A 24,724-nucleotide genomic window follows, 5' to 3' on the forward strand; every position below is an offset into this window, starting at 1 on the left:
AATTCTTCAGGACCCACAAACGCCATATCTATTCTACTGCTCCTGTCAGAACATGTGTATGTTAGTTTGGGCTTCCTTCCACCCTGTGTGAAGACATCATTCAGACCGGCCTGCAATATGATGTTATTTAGGACCTTGGAGTCCCTGGCCACTGCTCTGCCTGAGGACCTGTCACCTGATGTCCTAGTGACATTAAAATCCCCGGCCATGATTACAGGAACAGATGTGAATAGATATGGTTTTACCTCATTAAATAGCTGGACCCTTTCTGTCACTGTCTGTGGGCCATAGATATTTATTAGCCGGAGTCTTCTACCATGGATAGTGACCTCCAGGATCAGACACCTTCCCATAATGACCTCTGTCATCCTATGTACAGTCACATCCCTGGTGGTAAACAGTATGGCCACCCCGGCATAAGGCTCCACAGCCAGTGACCAGAAAGAAGGCCCAGGCGTCCATTCCCTCTCAGCCTCACGTAAATACCCCGAAGAAGTCAGGCGCGTCTCCTGTATGAAGATGACATCTGTGTCCAGGTCTCTAAGATGGTCATAGACTATGTGCCGTGTCCTCCTCACTTTAATACTGTTCACATTATTAGAAGTTACCCTTAAAGTAAACCCCGCCATGATAAGAAAGAAGAGCAGAGACCTGATCCCCATCATCACAAGTCAGAATCTGAGTCCCGCTGTCCACCACCTGTCTCCATGTCTGACTCTACCTGAGGTTTTACACTCGGGGGTCTCTTTTTTATTGGGGGTTGGTCCCTGGTGTCACCATCACATTCACCTTCTATTCTTTTCAATTCAGTGTCCAGATCTCCCTCGGACTCTGACAGAACCTCGTACCTGTTGGACATGACCATCACTCCTGCCCTGTTGTCAGCCCTTTTCTTCACACTTTGGCCGGAGCTGTTCTCCCCCTCAGGCCTGCGGGAGGACTTGTCTTTTTTCCTCCTCTTATTTTGCTGTATCCTATTCCCCTCAGACACAGAAGTGGACACCCCTGGCTGCTGCTGGTCTTGTGGCACAACCTCCATGTCCCCCTGTGTGCTCTCTGACTGCTGAGGTGCTGGTGCAGTGTTACTCACATCTGTCTGGACCTCCTGTCTGGTCAGTATAGGGTCTGATAACAAAGCCTCCTCCTCTACGGCCTCTGCCCCCGCCACAAGGTCCTCATCAGGAAGCTCCCGGCAGATGTTGTGCCAGGCATTGGGACAGTCCCGGTGAGGGTGACCGATCTCACCACATAAATTACATCTGATGTTGTGACAGTCAGCACTTAGGTGACCAGTCTCACCACACAGGTTACATTTTACCACTGTACATGTATTTGCCAGATGCCCAGGTTTACCACATTTAAAGCACTTTCTGGGCTGACCGGGGTAGAAGCAAACACCCTTTTCCTTCCCAATAAAGAAGGAGTTGGGCAGATGTTGGGTGATGTTACCATGTTGGCGCAGCTTCACCAAGACCTTCCACCCTCCAGTCCAGATACCGTCATCATCTCTGTTCTTGGTGAGATCAGACACCAGGTCACAATGTCTGCGGAGCCACACCACAATGTCCTGGGGGGGAACAGCTTCATTCCAGAAGATAATATTGATGATGACGGTATCTGGCTTGGATATGGGAATAAAACTGAATTTATTCCAACCCTCTGTGTCTCTGAACCTGGGGAAGTTGGACCAGAACCTATCCAGATTAGACATGAGCTTAAAGCTGACATCATAGCCCTGTCTATCTGGTAGGTTTATTACCGCCAAGATGTCCGCTGGCACAAACCCCATCTGATGGCACAGGAGCTCCCTCACCACAAACCTCCTATCTGGAAGGTCCTCCTTGGCACCTCTGTGCCGAAATCTCACCACGTTCCTCCTTTTAAATGCCTGGCCAGTGTAATTGGTGCTGGAGGTGAAAGATGGAGCACCACGGCTCCAGGCATTTCTAGGAGGAACCTGGCGGGTCCCTGCGTCCTGTCTTACAGGGTTGGGGTCTACTCTAGGGGGCCCTGCCACATCTGCTGTACTTGTAGGTAAAGGGGGGAAATCCTGCACATTATTGTGTACAACATCACCTGTCCCATCCACCTCTATATCATCATCAGACACAACACCCCACACAGATTGTGCACCCCCTCCAGCCACCAACCCCTCAGGAACATCACAGTCCGCACCCCCAGTCCGTGCCCCAACATTATCACAGTCCTCACCCCCAGTCCGTGCCCCAACATCATCACAGTCCTCACCCCCAGTCCGTGCCCCAACATTATCACAGTCCTCACCCCCAGTCCGTGCCCCAACATCATCACAGTCCTCACCCCCAGTCCGTGCCCCAACATTATCACAGTCCGCACCCCCAGTCCGTGCCCCAACATTAGAGCTCTGCTCCATTACCCCATCACCTTCATACACCGGCAAATATCCACTGTCCTCCTCATGTACTGGGTCCTCTGGGACTTGCGGTGCCTCTGCAGGTACCGGAATTGCAGGCTCTTGTTTAGGAACAGCTGCAGGTCTCTGATGTTGCTGTTCTCCATACTTATGCTGATCCTTAAAGGTGAAGTTTGGGGGTTTTATTAGGGGTCTTTTCACCTCCTGGGGCTCCTCTGCGGTGATGTCAGGTATTACATCTGATCTGGGCTCAGAATCAAAATTTAGCTGGTACTGGGAAAAGCGCTCCTGGTTCCTATAGGATTCCGCCAGTGGTCCCATCCTCTCCAGTAAACAGTCCATCTCGCTCACTATGGTGGCCAGCTCTGTGCTCAGTGTATACAGTTTGTTGTCATGCATGGACTTGTACTGTGGGTTCGCAGTCTTTAGTTTGTATACACAGTCAATCTGCATCTGTAGCATTTGTTTTTGGTGTTTCAGCTCCTCCATCCTCCTCACCAGTGCTGGGATCTCCTCCGCCAGCTGTAGCTCTGGTGCCTGGGTGGTCTCTTTGCCCTGCTGGTGGGGTCTGGATAGACTCTCGGGCTGGATGAATACGGAGCCATGGCTGCTTGTATCTGCTGAAGCCAGGTCAGAGTCCGGGGCAGGAACAGTTTTGCAGACACTTAGAGATTTCTCCACAAATTTCCCAGGTGTCACCCCCATAGACCCCTCTGCAGTATTTTGGCTCTTACCTCCAGCCTGGGATCTGGTGCGGCCTGAGCGGGTAACGCTGGAGACCACCTCTTGTTGCTGTAGGTTCTCCTGTAATGTCTGCCTCTCCAGAGATGTCCTCCTCTGTCTCTGTGCTGGAGAGTGGAGCTGCACACCTGCTGCCTGTGATCCCCTCACCTCCTGTGCACCATCATGGCCTTGAATAGCAGACTTGTTGTCTCTTACAGGACTTACTTTCTGGGAGCCTTTTGGTTGTTCCCCACATTGAGAGCCTTGGCCGGCCGACTGTATCATTACACGTGTCTCACAAACACTTTCTGCTGCTTCTTTCTTTGCTTTACAAACACCCATTTCTTTATCTTCCATCCTTGCACTTGTAGTGCTTCCATGCTGAGGACTTTGGTGTACAACATCCACTTTAGGATTTTCATCTCCATCAAAAAGAGTCTGGGAGTTTTCCTCCAGTGTAGGCCGAGAAGCCTGGGCCTTGCTTGGGGAGCTTCCCCGCCCAGGGTGGCCCCGCCCCGGGCTTGCTCCAGACATCAGGAGAACTACAGACACACAACCTCACAGCTAGGAGGCAATTTTTATTAGTAAAAAACAAACAGAAATATTACAGTACACTCGACCAAAATTATCAAAACAATATCAAATATTAAATATCATACACTTCCATTACAAAAGAAACAATAATGTTAACTTAGAAAAAGCCCATTGCTTTTAAATGAGAATAAAAGTAAATAAATAAATAACAACACAAAAGTATCATGAAGGTAAATATCATTCTATATACACGTTCCTCCATAATAAACAATTTTTCTCATCCTTCCTGATCTCCAAGCACTTTACCCACCTCAATTCTGTCAGGATCAGGTCTACTGCTCTCCTATCATGGAAGGGTTCACTGTACATGGAGACTCTGGTTCTGGTGTGCCAATGGTAGTATTTTATGACAGATATGATGATATATAAGGTCTCCCGGTCAATGCCACTTACACTAGATGTTACACCGTAAATTATTTCTGAGTATTTTAGGGTCTGTAATCTCGGGATTCTTAGCTTGTTGGATATCACCTGCCATATGTGTCGCCCTCCCCAGCACTCAGATATAAAATGTGTCATGGTCTCCTCCTCCTGACACCCTAGGGGACACTTCCGATCTGACACACTTAAGTATTTTAAATTCCCTCTTACAAACAGTTTCCCATGCAGTGACAGCCAGGCGATGTCATGGAATTTGTTCGGTAGCCTCACACTGTTTAGAAGCCTCAGACTGTCTCGTAAAATGGCGGATGTACAGTCCCTTAGAGCTGGCTGTAAAAAGAAAAAGGTCCTACAAACCCTGACATAAAGCTCTTTACGGGTCTTACTCTCTATATAGGACTTCTCAATGCGCCATCTCTTCAGACATCTGAGCCCGTATTCCAGGTACGGGGGGAGGTAGTCACGCGTCCATCTCCCCCTCTTGAGACTGCCGCCTCGCACCCAAGACTCTGCAAAAGGCAATATCCAGTCCCTGATACTATTCGCCCACAGGGAGCTGTTGTTTGAGTCCAGGCAACCAAAATTAACTTTTAGAAACATGGAGTCAAAGAACACCCTTGGATTCAGCATATCCAACCCACCCTCTCTCCTCTGTAGGTAAGTGATCCCTCTTTTTATTGGGTTCAACCTGTTCCCCCAAAACATCTGGAAGAACAGGCTAAAGAGCCGAGCGGAGAAAGATTCTGGCAAAGGAAAAACGACAGAGACATACAAGAAGACGGGGACCAGGTAAGTCTTCAACATTTTAACCCTTTCTCTATAAGTCAGCCTCCAGTTCTTCCATCGCTGAACCTTTGCATTTCCGGCTTCCAATTTCTCTTCCCAATTTAGTCTGGCATTATCGTCCCTCCCGAATTTGACCCCTAGGATTTTAATATAGGTGGAGGCTCTCACAAATTGGGGCAGGTCAAAGTCTGGATCAGTATCTGATACCCAGAGAGCTTGACTCTTCTCAAGGTTGACCAGAGACCCTGAGGCCTCCGAGTAACTTCTGATGGCCATAGACAACATCTCCACCTCACGAGGCTCAGATATCACTACAGTCACATCATCCGCATAGGCAACAACACTCAGGGGCAGGCAGTGGGGGACCGGCACCCCCTGAAAACCACACTCCTGCAGTGACCTCAGAAACGGGTCTAAGGCAAATACATACAGCAGCGGACTCAGTGGGCAACCTTGTCTCACCCCCGCCTCAACCCTGAAGGTGTCACCCTGCCAACCATTGATCAGAGGAAAGCTCTCGGCCTCACAATACAAAGTCTTCAGCCAATCGATGAATTGTCCCGGAATACCGTACTTTGACAAAGTGGCCCATAGATACTCATGATCTACTCTGTCAAAGGCTTTAGCCTGGTCAAGACTCACAACATATCTCCCACACCTCAGGGCTTTACATCTCTCAAACATCTCCCTTATGGAGATCACTGCCCCAGAGATGTTCCGCCCTTTTACTGTGCCATACTGACAGCCTGCCAACAGTGCCGGGGACAGACAAACTAACCTAGAAAACAGGATTTTTGCCAGAATCTTCCTGTCGACATTCAAGAGGGCAATTGGCCTCCAGTTCTTGATGTCACTCGGCTCTTTACCTTTAGACAGCAGAATCAGCGAGGACACTCTCATGGATGGAGGCATCAGGTGACTTTCTAGACAATTTGTGTAAACATCCACGAGGATTGGGGCCAAGAGGTCTCTGAATGTCTTATAGAATTCTGCTGTTATCCCATCTGGACCTGGTGCCTTCTTCAGATGTAACTTATCAATGGCCTCTTTGACCTCCGCCACCGTCAATTCTGCTGTCAAAGGAGAAAAGTCCAAATCATTAGTATCAGGGAGCGGAGTTGTCTCCAAGAATTGGGTCATCTTGTCTCTATCCAAAACCTTCCTCTGAAACAAGTCAGCATAGTACGATCTCACCACCCCCAGGATACCCTCCCGAGATTCCTGCAAAACACCCTGGGAGTCAGTGAGACCGGTGACAGATTTATTTGCCACCCGCTCCCGGCAATTCTCAAAGGGATCAGGAGACCCTAAGGACCCATAATCCCGTTCAAGAACCAGGGAGGTATACCTGCTGTACTGATACTGCCTTATCTCAGATTTCAGCCGGTCAATCCTTTGTTGGTCCCCACCTGCCGAATATAGTGACTCCAATTCTTTGCGCAGCTTGAGATACTGGCCATACTTACTCTTCCCCTTTATAACTGACAGTCTCTTTAAGAGGGTTCTGATCTCATCCTTGACATCCTCCCACCAGGCGGCCATATCATCATAGAAGTCCACCCGCTCTAGCTGGCCCTGTATAAGAGAGTGAATACCTCCCTGAACATGCACATCATCCAAGATATTAGAATTGAGCTTCCAGAGCCCCCTTCCAATATCTGGGCGCTTAGTGACACCAAGATGGAAAACTAAGGCCATGTGATCTGAATAAGGGACAGTTTTTTCATTCCTATCACTAATAAATTCTTCAGGACGCACAAACGCCATATCTATTCTACTGCTCCTGTCAGAACAGGTGTATGTGAGTTTTGGTTTTCTTCCACCCTGTGTGAACACATCACACAGACCGGCCTGCAAGATTATGTTATTTAGGACCTTGGAGTCCCTGGCCACCGCTCTACCTGAGGACCTGTCACTTGATGTCCTAGTGACGTTAAAATCCCCGGCCATTATAACAGGAACAGATGTGAATAGATATGGCTTGACATCATTAAATAGCTGGATCCTTTCGGTCACTGTCTGCGGGCCATAGATATTTATTAGCCGGAGCCTTCTACCATGTATAGTGACCTCCAGGATCAGACACCTTCCCATGACAACCTCTGTCATCCTATGTACAGTCACATCCCTGGTGGTAAACAGTATGGCCACCCCGGCATAAGGCTCCACAGCCAGTGACCAGAAAGAAGGCCCAGACGTCCATTCCCTCTCAGCCTCACGTAAATACCCCGAAGAAGTCAGACGCGTCTCCTGCATGAAGATGACATCTGTGTCCAGGTCTCTAAGATGGTCATAGACTATGTGCCGTGTCCTCCTCACTTTGATACTGTTCACATTAGTAGAAAGGACCCTTAAAGTAAACCCAGCCATGATAAGACAGAAGAGCAGAGACCTGATCCCCATCATCACAAGTCAGAATCTGAGTCCCGCTGGCCACCACCTGTCTCCATATCTGACTCTACATTATCTTTCACACTCTGCGGTTTTCTTTTTATTGGGGGTTGGTCCCTTGTGTCACCATCACATTCACCCTCTATTCTTTTTATCTCAGTGTCCAAATCTCCCTCGGACTCTGACAGGACCTCGTACCTGTTGGACACCACCATCACTCCTGCCCTGTTGTCAGCCCTTTTTTTCACACTTTGAACGATGCTGTTCTCCCCCTCAGGCCTGCGGGAGGACTTGTCTTTTTTCCTCCTTTTATTTTGCTGCATCCTATTCCCCTCAGACACAGAAGAGGATACCCCCGGCTGCTGCTGGTCTTGTGGCACAACCTCCATGTCCCCCTGTGTGCTCTCTGACTGCTGAGGTGTTGGTGCAGTGTTACTCACATCTGTCTGAACCTCCTGTCTGGTCAGTATAGGGTCTGATAACAAAGCCTCCTCCTCTACAGCCTCTGCCCCCGCCACAAGGTCCTCATCAGGAAGCTCCCGGCAGATGTTGTGCCAGGCATTGGGACAGTCCCGGTGAGGGTGACCGATCTCACCGCATAGATTGCACCTGATGTTCTGGCAATCAGCACTTACATGACCAGTCTCACCACACAGGTTACACTTTACCACAGTACAGGTGTTAGCCAGATGTCCAGGTTTACCACATTTAAAGCACTTTCTGGGCTGACCGGGGTAGAAGCAAACGCCCTTTTCCCTCCCAATGAAGAAGGAGTTGGGCAGATGTTGTGTGATGTTCCCATGTTGGCGCAGCTTCACCAAGACCTTCCACCCTCCAGTCCAGATACCGTCATCATCTCTGTTCTTGGTGAGATCAGACACCAGGTCACAATGTCTGCGGAGCCACACCACAATGTCCTGGGGAGGAACAGCTTCATTCCAGAAGATGATATTGATGATGACGGTATCTGGCTTGGATATGGGAATAAAACTAAATTTACTCCATCCATCCTTGTCTCTGAACTTGGGGAAGTTGGACCAGAACCTATCCAGATTAGACATGAGCTTAAAGCTGACATCATAGCCCTGTCTATCTGGAAGATTTATTACTGCCAAGATGTCCGCTGGCACAAACCCCATCTGGTGGCACAGGAGCTCCCTCACCACAAACCTCCTATCCGGAAGGTCCTCCTTGGCACCTCTGTGCCGAAATCTCACCACATTCCTCCTTTTAAATGCCTGGCCAGTGTAATTGGCGCTGGAGGTGAAGGATGGAGCACCACGGCTCCAGGCATTTCTAGGAGGAACCTGGCGGGTAACTGTGTCCTGTCTTACAGGGTTGGGGTCTACTCTAGGGGGCCCCACCACAGCTGCTGTGCTTGTAGGTAAAGGGGGGAAATCATGCACAGAATTGTGTACAACATCACCTGTCCCATCCACCTCTATATCATTATCAGACATTACACCCCACACAGATTGTGCACCCCCTCCAGCCACCGACCCCTCAGGAACATCATAGTCCGCACCCTCAGTCCGTGCCCCAACATCATCACAGTCCTCACCCCCAGTCCGTGCCCCAACATTATCACAGTCCTCACCCCCAGTCCGTGCCCCAACATTAGAGCTCTGCTCCATCACCCCATCACCTTCATACACCGGCAAATGTCCACTGTCCTCCTGATGCACTGGGACTTCTGGGACTTGTAGTGCCTCTGCAGGTAAGTGAGTTGCAGGCTCCAGAACATCTGCAGGTCTCTGAGGTTGCTGCTCCTCGGGCTTATGAACATGCCGATCCTTGAAGGTGAAACTTGGGGGTTTTATAAGGGGTCTTGTCACCTCCTGGGGCTCATCTGGGGTGATGACAGGTGCCACATCCGATCTGGGCTCTGCACCAAAACTCAGCTGGTACTGGGAAAAGCGTTCCTTATTCCTATAGGATTCCGCTAAGGGTCCCATCCTCTCCAGTATAGAGTCCATCTCACTCACTATGGTGGCCAGTTCTGTGCTCAGTGTATACAGTTTATCATCATGCATGGACTTGTATTGTGGATTTGCTGTCTTCAGTTTGTATATACAGTCAATCTGCATTTGCAGCATATGTTTTAGGTGCTTCAGCTCCTCCATCCTCCTCACCAGTGCAGGGATCTCCTCCGCCAGCTGTAGCTCTGGTGCCCGGGTGGTCTCTTTGCCCAGCTGGAGGGGTCTGGACAGTCTCTCAGGCTGGGTGAACACAGAGGAGCCTTGGCTGCTTGTATCTCCTGAGGCCCGGTCACATACATTAGGGTCCGGGGCAGGAACAGTTTTGTAAACACTTTCATATTTCTCCACATATTTCCCTGGTGTCACCTCCATAGACTTGTCAGTGTTATGGCTCTTACCTCCAGCCTGGGATCTTGTGCGGCCTGAGCGGGTCATGCTGGAGACCACCTCTTGTTGTTTCAGGTTCTCCTGCAATGTCTGTCTCTCCAGTGATGTCCTCCTCTGCCTCTGTGCTGGAGAGTGGAGCTGCACACCTGCTGCCTGTGATCCACTCTGCCCCAGCTCCTGTGCACCAACATGTGATCCACTCTGCCCCAGCTCCTGTGCACCAACATGTGATCCACTCTGCCCCAGCTCCTGTGCACCAACATGTGATCCACTCTGCCCCAGCTCCTGTGCACCAACATGGCCTCGGTTTGCAGACTTTGGAGTTCCCACAATGGATTCTGTCTTGAATTCAGTCATATTACCATCACACTGTACACCATGGCTGGCAGACTGTTCCACATCACATTCCTTAGACATACTTGCTGCTGCTGCTGCTGCTTTCTTTTCTTTACATACGTCCTTCGCTGTATTTTCCTTCTTTACAATGGCTGGACTTACATGCTCAGTATTCTTCTGTACTGGAATGACTTTAGGATTTACATCCACATTAGAAGAAGCCTGGGAGTTTTCCCCCAGTGTAGGCCGAGAAGCCTGGGCCTTGCTTGGGGAGCTTCCCCGCCCAGGGTGGCCCCGCCCCGGGCTTTCTCCAGACATCAGGAGAGCTACTCACACACAACCTCACAGCTAGGAGGCAGTATTATAGTAGTTATATTCTTGTATATTGGAGCAGTATTATAGTAGTTATATTCTTGTATATAGGAGCAGTATTATAGTAGTTATATTCTTCTATATAGGGGCAGTATTATAGTAGTTATATTCTTGTATATAGGAGCAGTATTATAGTAGTTATATTCTTGTATATAGGAGCAGTATTAGAGTAGTTATATTCTTGTATATAGGAGCAGTATTATAGTAGTTATATTCTTGTATATAGGAGCAGTATTATAGTAGTTATATTCTTGTATATAGGGGCAGTATTATAGTAGTTATATTCTTGTATATAGGAGCAGTATTATAGTAGTTATATTCTTGTATATAGGAGCAGTATTATAGTAGTTATATTCTTGTATATAGGAGCGGTATTATAGTAGTTATATTCTTGTATATATGATCAGTATTATAGTAGTTATATTCTTGTATATAGGAGCAGTATTATAGTAGTTATATTCTTGTATATAGGGGCAGTATTATAGTAGTTATATTCTTGTATATAGGGGCAGTATTATAGTAGTTATATTCTTGTATATAGGAGCAGTATTATAGTAGTTATATTCTTGTATATAGGAGCAGTATTATAGTAGTTATATTCTTGTATATAGGAGCGGTATTATAGTAGTTATATTCTTGTATATATGATCAGTATTATAGTAGTTATATTCTTGTATATAGGAGCAATATTATAGTAGTTATATTCTTGTATATAGGAGCGGTATTATAGTAGTTATATTCTTGTATATATGATCAGTATTATAGTAGTTATATTCTTGTATATAGGAGCAGTATTATAGTAGTTATATTCTTGTATATAGGAGCAGTATTATAGTAGTTATATTCTTGTATATAGGAGCAGTATTATAGTAGTTATATTCTTGTATATAGGGGCAGTATTATAGTAGTTATATTCTTGTATATAGGAGCAGTATTATAGTAGTTATATTCTTGTATATAGGAGCAGTATTATAGTAGTTATATTCTTGTATATAGGAGCGGTATTATAGTAGTTATATTCTTGTATATATGATCAGTATTATAGTAGTTATATTCTTGTATATAGGAGCAGTATTATAGTAGTTATATTCTTGTATATAGGAGCAGTATTATAGTAGTTATATTCTTGTATATAGGAGCAGTATTATAGTAGTTATATTCTTGTATATAGGAGCAGTATTATATTAGTTATATTCTTGTATATAGGAGCAGTATTATAGTAGTTATATTCTTGTATATAGGAGCAGTATTATAGTAGTTATATTCTTGTATATAGGAGCAGTATTATAGTAGTTATATTCTTGTATATAGGAGCAGTATTATAGTAGTTATATTCTTGTATATAGGAGCAGTATTATAGTAGTTATATTCTTGTATATAGGAGCAGTATTATAGTAGTTATATTCTTGTATATAGGAGCAGTATTATAGTAGTTATATTCTTGTATATAGGAGCGGTATTATAGTAGTTATATTCTTGTATATATGATCAGTATTATAGTAGTTATATTCTTGTATATAGGAGCAATATTATAGTAGTTATATTCTTGTATATAGGAGCGGTATTATAGTAGTTATATTCTTGTATATATGATCAGTATTATAGTAGTTATATTCTTGTATATAGGAGCAGTATTATAGTAGTTATATTCTTGTATATAGGAGCAGTATTATAGTAGTTATATTCTTGTATATAGGAGCAGTATTATAGTAGTTATATTCTTGTATATAGGGGCAGTATTATAGTAGTTATATTCTTGTATATAGGAGCAGTATTATAGTAGTTATATTCTTGTATATAGGAGCAGTATTATAGTAGTTATATTCTTGTATATAGGAGCGGTATTATAGTAGTTATATTCTTGTATATATGATCAGTATTATAGTAGTTATATTCTTGTATATAGGAGCAGTATTATAGTAGTTATATTCTTGTATATAGGAGCAGTATTATAGTAGTTATATTCTTGTATATAGGAGCAGTATTATAGTAGTTATATTCTTGTATATAGGAGCAGTATTATAGTAGTTATATTCTTGTATATAGGAGCAGTATTATAGTAGTTATATTCTTGTATATAGGAGCAGTATTATAGTAGTTATATTCTTGTATATAGGAGCAGTATTATAGTAGTTATATTCTTGTATATAGGAGCAGTATTATAGTAGTTATATTCTTGTATATAGGAGCAGTATTATAGTAGTTATATTCTTGTATATAGGAGCAGTATTATAGTAGTTATATTCTTGTATATAGGAGCAGTATTATAGTAGTTATATTCTTGTATATAGGAGCAGTATTATATTAGTTATATTCTTGTATATAGGAGCAGTATTATAGTAGTTATATTCTTGTATATAGGAGCAGTATTATAGTAGTTATATTCTTGTATATAGGAGCAGTATTATAGTAGTTATATTCTTGTATATAGGAGCAGTATTATAGTAGTTATATTCTTGTATATAGGAGCAGTATTATAGTAGTTATATTCTTGTATATAGGAGACAGTATTATAGTAGTTATATTCTTGTATATAGGAGACAGTATTATAATAGTTATATTCTTGTATATAGGAGCAGTATTATAGTAGTTATATTCTTGTATATAGGAGCAGTATTATAGTAGTTATATTCTTGTATATAGGAGCAGTATTATAGTAGTTATATTCTTGTATATAGGAGCAGTATTATAGTAGTTATATTCTTGTATATAGGAGCAGTATTATAGTAGTTATATTCTTGTATATAGTAGTTATATTCTTCCTGACATAAAACAGCCCACAAACTTTGCTCTTTCGCAGAGTAAGACACCTTCTGGTCAGTCCTGGTATTGCAGTTAAGCTCTCACAGATTTATGCTCTCAGGCAGTCTTTCTGGTCGGAGTGGATTCCAGGACTGTGGACACACCAAATTATTCACCTTTGGTTGAATATTCAGGTTTTGCAGCCACCAAAATGCCATTCCTTAACTCTGTGTTCTTTCAGATGATGGGGTTTAATGTTGTAACAAAATATATAGGGTAGCAGGGAATTCTTCTGCATGAAGGACAAGATGTCAACAACAAATCTGGTTCATAGATAATATATGGCGTCATTTATTATAACTTATTTCAACTAGGGTGCCTCCAGCTGTTGTAAAACTACAACTCCCAGCATGCCCAGACAGCCGAAGGCTGTCTGGGCATGCTGGGAGTTGTAGTTTTGCAACAGCTGGAGGCACCCTGGTTGGGAAACACCCCTCTAAAGAATGTGATTCCAAGTATGTGGGGGTCCCCCGTCCTTTCAGCTCTGACGGTAATGGCGGAAGCCTCCTGCAATCCCTATTACAGGAAAGTTTTATCCGCCCCCAAAAGTCTCCATCTGAGGATGGTTAAACCTCACTGTGTGAAAGTATCTTAGTGAGGAGGAAAATAATGGTAAATGAGAAACAGATCATTGGCCGAGTCCACGGGATGAATCAGAGACAGATGGAAAATCCGTAGATTTAAGAGAAAACTGGAAAAGATGAAAACATAAACAGTAACAACAGAAACCGCATGAATAGCAATAATCCAGTATAGTAGAGAGTGTAGTAGAGTATAGTAGATAACAACTATAATACTGCTCCTATATACAAGAATATAACAACTATAATACTGCTCCTATATGCAAGAATATAACCACTATAATACTGCTCCTATATACAAGAATATACCTACTATAATACTGCTCCTATATACAAGAATATAACTACTATAATACTGCTCCTATATACAAGAATATACCTACTATAATACTGCTCCTATAAACAAGAATATAACTACTATAATACTGCTCCTATATACAAGAATATAAATACTATAATACTGCTCCTATATACAAGAATATAACTACTATAATACTGCTCCTATATACAAGAATATAACTACTATAATACTGCTCCTATATACAAGAATATAACTACTATAATACTGCCTCCTATATACAAGAATATAACTACTATAATACTGCCTCCTATATAGAAGAATATAACTACTATAATACTGCTCCTATATACAAGAATATAACTACTATAATACTGCTCCATATATACAAGAATATAACTACTATAATACTGCTCCTATATACAAGAATATAACTACTATAATACTGTTCCTAAATACAAGAATATAACTACTATAATACTGCTCCTCTATACAAGAATATAACTACTATAATACTGCTCCTATATACAAGTATATAACTACTATAATAATGCCTCCTGTATACAAGAATATAACTACTATAATACTGCCTCCTATATACAAGAATATAACTACTATAATACTGCCTCATATATACAAGAATATAACTACTATAATCCTGCTCCTATATACAAGAATATAACTACTATAATACTGCTCCTATATACAAGAATATAACTACTATAATACTGCTCCTATATACAAGAATATAACTACTATAATACTGCTCCTATATACAAGAATATAACTACTATAATACTGCTCCTATATACAAGAATATAACTACTATAATACTGCTCCTATATACAAGAATATAACTACTATAATACTGCCTCCTATATACAAGAATATAACTACTATAATACTGCTCCTATATACAAGAATATAACTACTATAATACTGCTCCTATATACAAGAATATAACTACTATAATCCTGCTCCTATATACAAGAATATAACTACTATAATACTGCTCCTATATACAAGAATATAACTACTATAATACTGCTCCTATATACAAGAATATAACTACTATAATACTGCTCCTATATACAAGAATATAACTACTATAATACTGCTCCTATATACAAGAATATAACTACTATAATACTGCTCCTATATACAAGAATATAACTACTATAATACTGCTCCTATATACAAGAATATAACTACTATAATACTGCTCCTATATACAAGAATATAACTACTATAATACTGCTCCTATATACAAGAATATAACTACTATAATACTGCCTCTATATATAAGAATATAACTACTATAATACTGCTCCTATATACAAGAATATAACTACTATAATACTGCCTCCTTTATACAAGAATATAACTACTATAATACTGCTCCTATATACAAGAATATAACTACTATAATACTGCCTCCTATATACAAGAATATAACTACTATAATACTGCTCCTATATACAAGAATAGAACTACTATAATACTGCCCCTATATACAAGAATAGAACTACTATAATACTGCCTCCTATATACAAGAATATAACTACTATAATACTGCTCCTATATACAAGAATATAACCTCTATATTACTGCTCCTATATACAAGAATATAACTATTATAATACTGCTCCTATATACAAGAATATAACTACTATAATACTGCCCCTATATACAAGAATATAACTACTATAATACTGCTCCTATATACAAGAATATGGTCAGGGTGTGTCGGTGACCTCACTATGTCGGTTAATTTACACTCCCACTAAATACCAGAAGAAAACAAAAAAATCCAGGCCATACATTAAGCTGGGAGGATAATGGGCACCACATTCCTGGCATATGATTGGTCACCCGTGGCACTGTGACTGACACCAGAGAGCTGGGCGTGTTGTCTGTCATCTTCTGCTCATACTGTAGATACAGGAGATCCTACAGACTTGATGGTTATTGGTGGTCTGTAAACTGTGACCCTCCAGCTGTTGCAAAACTAAAATTCCCAGCATGCCCGGACAGCCGTTGGCTGTCCGGGCATGCTGGGAATTTTAGTTTTGCAACAGCTGGAGGTCCACAGTTTGGAGACCACCGTCTCTCTGTGCCCACCTATGGCATGTTGGCACATGTAAGGCTGGGGTACAATGTGTGACTCCTTTCTATCAATGATTCTGTTCATCCATCCATTTTATTGGGGTTTCTGGGTGGCACACACCTAGTGACTCACCAGGGAACAAGTTGCCCATCGCCCACTCAGCCTGGCACGCCGCTCTTTCCTCTGGGTGAGGGACCAGTGGTTGTCAGATCTATTTCTGTTGAAGAAGAATAATCAGCATTATAGAGGAGATCACCCATAGCAGAATACCAATAATGTGACCCCCCCTGCTGATGCCAGCCTGTGCCCTTGGGCACTGCTCATTCTTATATGTGCAGAGTGGCATCGTCCACATGACAGCTCTGCTTGTTCTGGGATACCGAAAGGGGGTTAACTCAGGTGAGGAGGGGCCCTTTCTTTCACAAGCGGTGAGGGGTAATGTCATGGCAAGGCGGGTATGCCACCGTACCAGGGATGTCAGAAAAGGATGCCAAGTGAGCTTACAGTCTAAATATAATCATGTGATGTAACCTATTGTCTAATTACAATCTAACGCTAAGTGTTCACAGCAGGGAGTGTTGGCACTGCCCTACTCTCCTGGTATGCCATGCTTCTGTAATAAGTCACAATTATGGGGGTACCTAGGCTGGCACTGCTCTACTCTCCTGGTATGCCATGCTTGTGTAATAAGTCACAATTATGGGGGCATCTTGGCTGGCACTGCCCTACTCTCCTGGTATGCCATGCTTCTGTCTACAGCCTCAATTATGGGGGCACCTAGGCTGGCACTGCCCTACTCTCCTGGTATGCCATGCTTCTGTCTACAGCCCCAATTATGGGGGCACCTAGGCTGGCACTGCCATACTCTCCTGGTATGCCATGCTTCTGTCTACAGTCCCAATTATGGGGGCACCTAGGCTGGCACTGCCATACTCTCCTGGCATGCCATGCTTCTGTCTACAATCCCAATTATGTGGGCACTGTGGCTGGCACTGCCCTACTCTCCTGGTATGCCATGCTTCTGTCTACAGTCCCAATTATGGGGGTACCTAGGCTGGCACTGCCCTACTCTCCTGGTATGCCATGCTTCTGTCTACAGTCCCAATTATGGGGGTACCTAGGCTGGCACTGCCCTACTCTCCTGGTATGCCATGCTTCTGTCTACAGTCCCAATTATGCGGGCACTGTGGCTAGCACTGCCCTACTCTCCTGGTATGCCATGCTTCTGTCTACAGTCCCAATTATGGGGGTACCTAGGCTGGCACTGCCCTACTCTCCTGGTATGCCATGCTTCTGTCTACAGTCCCAATTATGGGGGGGTACCTAGGCTGGCACTGCCCTACTCTCCTGGTATGCCATGCTTCTGTCTACAGTCCCAATTATGGGGGTACCTAGGCTGGCACTGCCCTATGTATGCCATGCTTCTGTCTACAGTCCCAATTATGGGGGTACCTAGGCTGGCACTGCCCTACTCTCCTGGTATGCCATGCTTCTGTCTACAGTCCCAATTATGGGGGGGTACCTAGGCTGGCACTGCCCTACTCTCCTGGTATGCCATGCTTATGTCTACAGTCCCAATTATGCGGGCACTGCGGCTGGCACTGTTATGGGGGTCTTAGAGGAGGTTATATTATGGGGCCTCCTCCTGCACCGAGATGATTTGGGATCTGGGATGCCCCAGTGATAATCCAGCGGTGGGCATCTGAACAGGGGGCAGATGCCCACGTACTGGGCGCCACAGATCTGCCCCCTCCCTGCCTTGTAGATGTTGGACATATGAAGGTGTCAGTGATATCGCTGTCTTCTTCTGCCTGCACTTGGGTGCCACACCCTGCATGGTGATCGTGCCCTGCCCGTGCCCTGCGGCCCCCGGTGCCCCGGGCAGAATCCGAATAATAATAATACTGGCAGCAGCTGATGACTGATCTCTATTCAGAGATGATGGCTGTGTATACACCGCACACAACGGCGCCCTCCTGGTGTGCGCCACTGTACTGTAGCTGTGCCAGGCGGAGGGCACTAAACAATGCCCGCTGTGTATAGCAGAGGTGGTGCCCGCTGCTGTTTAGAATGTATTTTAGTGTAAGCCAGCGTTTCCCAACCGGGATGCCACCAGCTGCTGCAAAACTACAACTCCCAGCATGCCCGGACAGCCGAAGGCTGTCCGGGCTTGCTGGGAGTTGTAGTTTTGCAACAGCTGGAGGCACCTTGCTTGGGAAACACTGGTGTAAGCAATGTCAAGATGGCAGATTGGACCATAAATAGACTCCATAAGTCATGTACCCCTGCTTGCTGTCAGTGAATGGGAACATTCACCTAATGGAATCACAGCTGAGGGTTCGCTACAGTAGCATCCAGTCTAAATTGTCAGTTGTCTGTGAGCACATTAGCAGCACAATCTGCCTTAAAGGGGTACTCCGGTGAAAAACTATTTTTTTTTTTTTAAATCAACGGGTGCCAGAAAGTTAAACAGATTTGTAAATTACTTCTATAAAAAAAAAATCTTAATTCTTCCAGTACTTATCAGCTGCTGTATGCTCCACTGGAAGTTATTATTATTATTATTTTTTTAATTTCCTTTCTGTCTGACCACAGTGCTCTCTGCTGACACCTCTGTCCGTGTCAGGAACTGTCCAGAGCAGGAACAAATCCCCATAGCAAATCTCTCCTGCTCTGGACAGTTCCTGTGGCGCATACAGCAGCTGATAACTACTGGAAGGATTAAGATTTTTAAATAGAAGTCATTTACAAATCTGTTTAACTTTCTGGCACAAGTTGATTAAAAAATTTTTTTTTTTTTAGAGTGGAGTACCCCTTTAAGTCTTTAAGGCAGTGCTCTGTGAGCTAATGTCACCAGCAGCACAAAATTAGCTCCTGTAGCGATAGTTTGTTACAATGTATCAGTGCAGGTAAATGATAAATTTAAGGACTACGCCGTTTAATCTGACACTTCCAAAATACAGCTGAAGCAATCTGCACCCAGTCCGGATAATGCTCTGTGAGCTAAAAACATCTGGCTCACCAATCTCTTCAGTACTGACAGTTTGTTACAATGTATCGGTGCAGGTGAAATGTATAAACCTGGAGTCCAGGATGTTTACCTGATCTGATACTTTTCACAGCTGAAGATATGTTACAGTCTGTATTCAGTCCAGACAATCCCCTGTGAGCTAAACACATTAGCACCATAAATCTCTCCTGTACTGATAGTTTGTTACAATGTATCGGTGCAGGTGAAACCTATAAACCTGGAGTCCAGGATGTTTACCTGTCCTAATATATCTCACAGCTGAAGATTTGTCACAATCTGCCGTTAGTCTAGAGAATCCTCTGTGAGCTAAACACATCACAAACACAAATCTCTCTGTCGTTACAGTGTATCAGTTCAGGTTAAACGATAAACTTGATCGGATACTTCTCACAGCTGAAGATTTGTTTCAGTCTGTATGAAGTCTAGACAATCCTCTCCGAACTAAGGACATCAACAGCACCAAATTATCTCCAGTAGTGATAGTTTGTTACAATGTATCAGTGCAGGTAAAAACTTGGAGTCCAGGCTGTTTACCTGATCTAAAACTTCTCCTAGCTGAAGATTTGTTTTATTCTGTATTCAGTCCAAGCACATCAGTGATCTAAGCACATCAGCTAAACAAACCTCTCTCATCTTGATAGTTTGTTACAATGTGTCAGTGCAGGCAAAACGATGAACTTGGGAGTCCAGGCTGTTTACCTGATCTAATACTTCTCACAGCTGAAGATTTGTTACAATCTGTATTCAGTCTATATAATCCTCTGTGAGCTGTACACTTCAACCCCACAAATCTCTGCTGTACTCATAGTTTGTTACAATGTATCAGTGCAAGTAAAGTGGCGAACTTGGGAGTCCAGGATGTTTACTTGATTTGATGCTTCTCACAGCTGAAGATTTGTTCCAATTGTATAAAGTCTATATAATCCTCTGTCAGCTGTATACTTCAGCACCACAAATGTCTTGTGTACTCATAGTTTGTTACAATGTATCAGTGCAGGTAAAACAGCGAACTTGGGAGTCCAGGCTGTTTACTTGATCTGATACTTTTCACAGCTGATGATTTGTTACAATCTGTATTCAGTCTATATAATCCTCTGTGAGCTGTAGACTTCAACCCCACAAATCTCTTTTGTACTCATAGTTTGTTACAATGTATCAGTGCAAGTAAAATGGCGAACTTGGGAGTCCAGGATGTTTACTTGATTTGATGCTTCTCACAGCTGAAGATTTGTTCCAATTGTATGAAGTCTATATAATCCTCTGTCAGCTGTATACTTCAGCACCACAAATCTCTTGTGTACTCATAGTTTGTTACAATGTATCAGTGCAAGTAAAGTGGCGAACTTGGGAGTCCAGGATGTTTACTTGATTTGATGCTTCTCACAGCTGAAGATTTGTTCCAATTGTATAAAGTCTATATAATCCTCTGTCAGCTGTATACTTCAGCACCACAAATGTCTTGTGTACTCATAGTTTGTTACAATGTATCAGTGCAGGTAAAACAGCGAACTTGGGAGTCCAGGCTGTTTACTTCATCTGATACTTTTCACAGCTGATGATTTGTTACAATCTGTATTCAGTCTATATAATCCTCTGTGAGCTGTAGACTTCAACCCCACAAATCTCTTTTGTACTCATAGTTTGTTACAATGTATCAGTGCAAGTAAAATGGCGAACTTGGGAGTCCAGGATGTTTACTTGATTTGATGCTTCTCACAGCTGAAGATTTGTTCCAATTTGTATTCAGTCTATATAATCCTCTGTGAGCTGTACACTTCAACCCCACAAATCTCTTTTATACTCATAGTTTGTTACAATGTATCAGTGCAAGTAAAATGGCGAACTTGGGAGTCCAGGCTGTTTACTTGATTTGATGCTTCTCACAGCTGAAGATTTGTTCCAATTGTATAAAGTCTATATAATCCTCTGTCAGCTGTATACTTCAGCACCACAAATCTCTTGTGTACTCATAGTTTGTTACAATGTATCAGTGCAGGTAAAACAGCGAACTTGGGAGTCCAGGCTGTTTACCTGATCTGATACTTATCACAGCTGAAGATTTGTTACATTCTGTATTCAGTCTATATAATCCTCTGTGAGCTGTAGACTTCAACCCCACAACTCTCTGCTGTACTCATATTTTGTTACAATGTATCAGTGCAGGTAAAAGGGCGAACTTGGGAGTCCAGGCTGTTTACTTGATTTGATACTTTTCACAGCTGAAGATTTGTTCCAATTTGTATAAAGTCTATATCAGTGGTCTTCAACCTGCGGACCTCCAGATGTTGCAAAACTACAACTCCCAGCGTGCCAGGACAGCCGTTGGCTGTCCTGGCATGCTGGGAGTTGTAGTTTTTGCAACATCTGGAGGTCCGCAGGCTGAAGACCACTGGTCTATATAATCCTCTGTGATCTGTATACTTCAGCACCACAAATCTCTTGTGTACTCATAGTTTGTTACAATGTATCAGTGCAGGTAAAACAACAAACTTGGGAGTCCGGGCTGTTTACCTGATCTGATACTTCCCACAGCTGAAGATTTGTTACATTTGGTATCCTGTCCAAGCACCTCAGCAACACAAATCTCTCCTGACCTGATAGTTTGTTACAATGTATCGGTGCAGGGTAAAAATTGTATCAACCTAGAAACAAAAGGGACATAGGGGGGGGGGGGGGGGTATTTATCAGCGGATTTATGTGGTTTTTTTTTTTAACTTTGGCGCAGTGTGTTTTTGTGCCACAGTTTGGCGCATTCTCTCCACTGTCGTTTTTTTTTTCATTTGCTTTAAAATCACACGGTCCTGTGTGCGATTTTTTCTTTGGTCAGTAATTCATCATTTGCGCCAATTGATCTTTGGCGCAATATTGCACCTTTAGGGTTTATTTTTTTTGGGTGCAATTCGAATTTTAACGCTCTATATTCTAACCATAAGGCCTTTACGAAGAATTCGGTCGCCCAACTATATATGAGCGGGATAGCTAGAAGTAGCTTTGCCTTTCAGGTTGCTGGGAATGTTGGGTGACTGTCTTTGCGCTGCCCACGTAAGGGTGGGTTCACACCACGATTTTTCTATACGGTTTCATAAACAAAAAAAAAACGTATGCAACCGTACAGAAAACCGTGCCCATAGACTTCCTATTCAAAACTGTATGCGCCATAATGTATACGGTTGTCTCTGTTTTTCAAACCATACGTTTTTTTCCTTTTTATTTTATTTTCGGACAGAAAACCGCAGCCTTCCACGGTTTTTGGTCCGGGTGAAAAAAACGTATTAAACCGTATACATTTTTTTTAACATGGGAGTCAATGGGAACCGTAAAGAACCGTATGTGCGTACAGTTCCATCAGTTTGCACCATACGGTTTTTGACTTTGCACAGCTTTTTTTTTCTTGGAATTTCAATCAAACAAGTGAAACTTTATTCATAATGGAGTGAAAAGTTAAAAACGTATCCGTTTTTTTTTCTTAAAAAATCGATGCAACCGGACATCATTTTTCAAACCGTATACGGGTTAAAATTTGTACACACGTTTTGAGGAATCCGTTTTTTTATCTGTATTGCAAAAACGTGGTGTGAACCCAGCCTAATAGAGCTTTTGCAAAACTACAACTCCCAGCATGCCCGGACAGCCAACGGCTGTCCGGGCATGCTGGGAGTTGTAGTTTTGCAAGAGCAGTAGGCACTTTTTTGAGTATACAGCTCACAAGGTTAGGGTTAGCAACCATTATTCTATAATCCAAATGCATCTAAAATAAAGCATGAAACAATCGATCTTTGGCGCAATTTTACGCCTTTAGGGTGCATTCCCTACCTGGCGTATTTTGCTGCGCATTTGCTGCTGCGTATTTTGCTACCCATTGACTTCAATGGGAAAATAAAAATACGCAACAGCAAATACGCAGCAAAATACGCCAGGTGGGAACGTACCCTTAGGGTACGTTCACGCGCGCAAATTTTTTTAGCTGGTTTTCAGCTGCGTATTTGAAAGTGGGCAGGCTCTTCTCGGCTGTCCGCAGCAGATTTTCCGCGGCGGAATTTACGCTGCGGAAAATCCGTCACAGTCCCTACTGACTTCAATGGGGCTTGCGGCGGATTTTCTGCAGTGTACATTCCGCCGCGGAAAATCTGCTGCGGACAGCAGAGAAGAGCCCGCCCACTTTCAAATACGCAGCGGAAAACCCGCTAAAAAATACGCGCGTGTCAACGTACCCTTAGGTTTTTTTTTTGGTGCAATTAACTAGAGATGAGCAAACTTAAAGTGAATTCGATTCGTCACGAACTTCTCGGCTCGGCAGTTGATTACTTATCCTGCATAAATTAGTTCAGCTTTCCGGTGCTCCGGTGGACTGGAAAAGGTGGATACGTTCCTAGGAAAGAGTCTTCTAGGACTGTATCCACCTTTTCCAGCCCACCGGAGCACCGGAAAGCTGAACTAATTTATGCAGGAAAAGTTATCAACTGCCGAGCCGAGAAGTTCGTGACGAATCGAATTTACTGTAAGTTCGCTCATCTCTACAATTAAAGGGGTACTCCGGTGAAAACCTTTTTTCTTTTAAATCAACTGGTGGCAGAAAGTTAAACATATTTGTAAATTACTTCTATAAAAAAAATCTTAATCCTTCCAGTACTTATTAGCTGCTGAATGCTACAGAGGAAATTCCTTTCTTTTTGGAACGCTGATGACATCACGAGCACAATGCTCTCTGCTGACATCTCTGTCCATTTTAGCAACCATGCATAGCAGATGTAGGCTAAGGGCAGTGTGGTGGCTCAGTGGTTAGCACTGCTGCCTTGCAGTGCTTGGGACTTGGGTTCAAATCCCACCAAGGACAACAATAAATAAAATGTTATTATTATTATTATAATAACATCAGCAGAGAGAACTGTGCTGGTGATGTCATCAGAGAGCATTCCAAAAAGAAAAGAATTTCCTCTGTAGTATTCAGCAGCTAATAAGTACAGGAAGGATTAAGATTTTTTTAATAGAAGTAATTTACAAATATGTTTAACTTTCTGCCACCAGTTGATTTAAAAGAAAAAAGGTTTTCACCGGAGTACCCCTTCAAGTCCATTCCCCGCTGCAGGGTGCCGGCTTTGTTGCATTTGGGAGAAGTTGTGCACCCATGAGTCATGACTTATAATATTATCAAGGCTAGTACCCAAAAATTGTAAATCGTTCCCTCGTGTGTCACTGGAAAGAATGAAGAGTCCTCGGGCCACTCCCTCCAATCAGAGCCCAGAATTCTACAACTCAGAAGAATGCGGATCGGCCACTTGGCGTCTTCCGGGCCTCCGAAACCTGTTACTTCAAGATTGGGAGACTCACCGGCCGAGGCTGGATATGCCAGCGACAGTATTCTAACGAACAAGTCCAGGATTAGAAAAACAGAGCTGATTTCTTCCAAAAATAGCACCAGGTTGTGGTTGCAGCTTAGTTCCATTAAAGGGGCACTCTGGTGGAAAACTTTTTTTTTTTTTTTTTTTTTTTTAAATGAACTGGTGCCAGAAAGTTAAACAGATTTGTAAATTACTTCAATTAAAAAATCTTTACCCTTCCAGTAC

General features: G+C 43.1%; 2 protein-coding genes across 5 annotated transcripts in view; both read right to left on the minus strand.

Annotated features, from left to right (window-relative positions):
• The window catches only part of LOC130285555 (syntaxin-binding protein 4-like), a 186,675-nt gene that overhangs the window by 89,501 nt on the left and 72,450 nt on the right, over positions 1 to 24,724 (minus strand). The gene's annotated exons all lie outside the window — the stretch shown is intronic.
• Positions 7,132 to 10,307, minus strand: LOC130285553 (uncharacterized). Its single transcript, XM_056537100.1, has 2 exons — positions 9,859 to 10,307; positions 7,132 to 9,786 (listed from the first exon to the last, which is right to left on the minus strand). The coding sequence occupies exons 1-2, from the start codon at positions 10,285 to 10,287 to the stop codon at positions 7,282 to 7,284; spliced, it is 2,934 nt and encodes a 977-aa protein (XP_056393075.1). The 5' UTR covers positions 10,288 to 10,307; the 3' UTR covers positions 7,132 to 7,281.

This window comes from Hyla sarda, chromosome 8 (genome assembly GCF_029499605.1).
Source record: "Hyla sarda isolate aHylSar1 chromosome 8, aHylSar1.hap1, whole genome shotgun sequence".
NCBI lineage: Eukaryota > Metazoa > Chordata > Amphibia > Anura > Hylidae > Hyla > Hyla sarda.

Excerpts from the sequence above, each read along its gene's own strand:
- LOC130285553 (XM_056537100.1), bottom strand. The coding sequence starts at position 10,287 with ATGTCTGGAGAAAGCCCGGGGCGGGGCCACCCTGGGCGGGGAAGCTCC. Across the intron at positions 9,787-9,858 it reads TGGGGCAGAGTGGATCACAT|GCAGCAGGTGTGCAGCTCCA; the intron begins GTTGGTGCACAG and ends AGTGGATCACAG.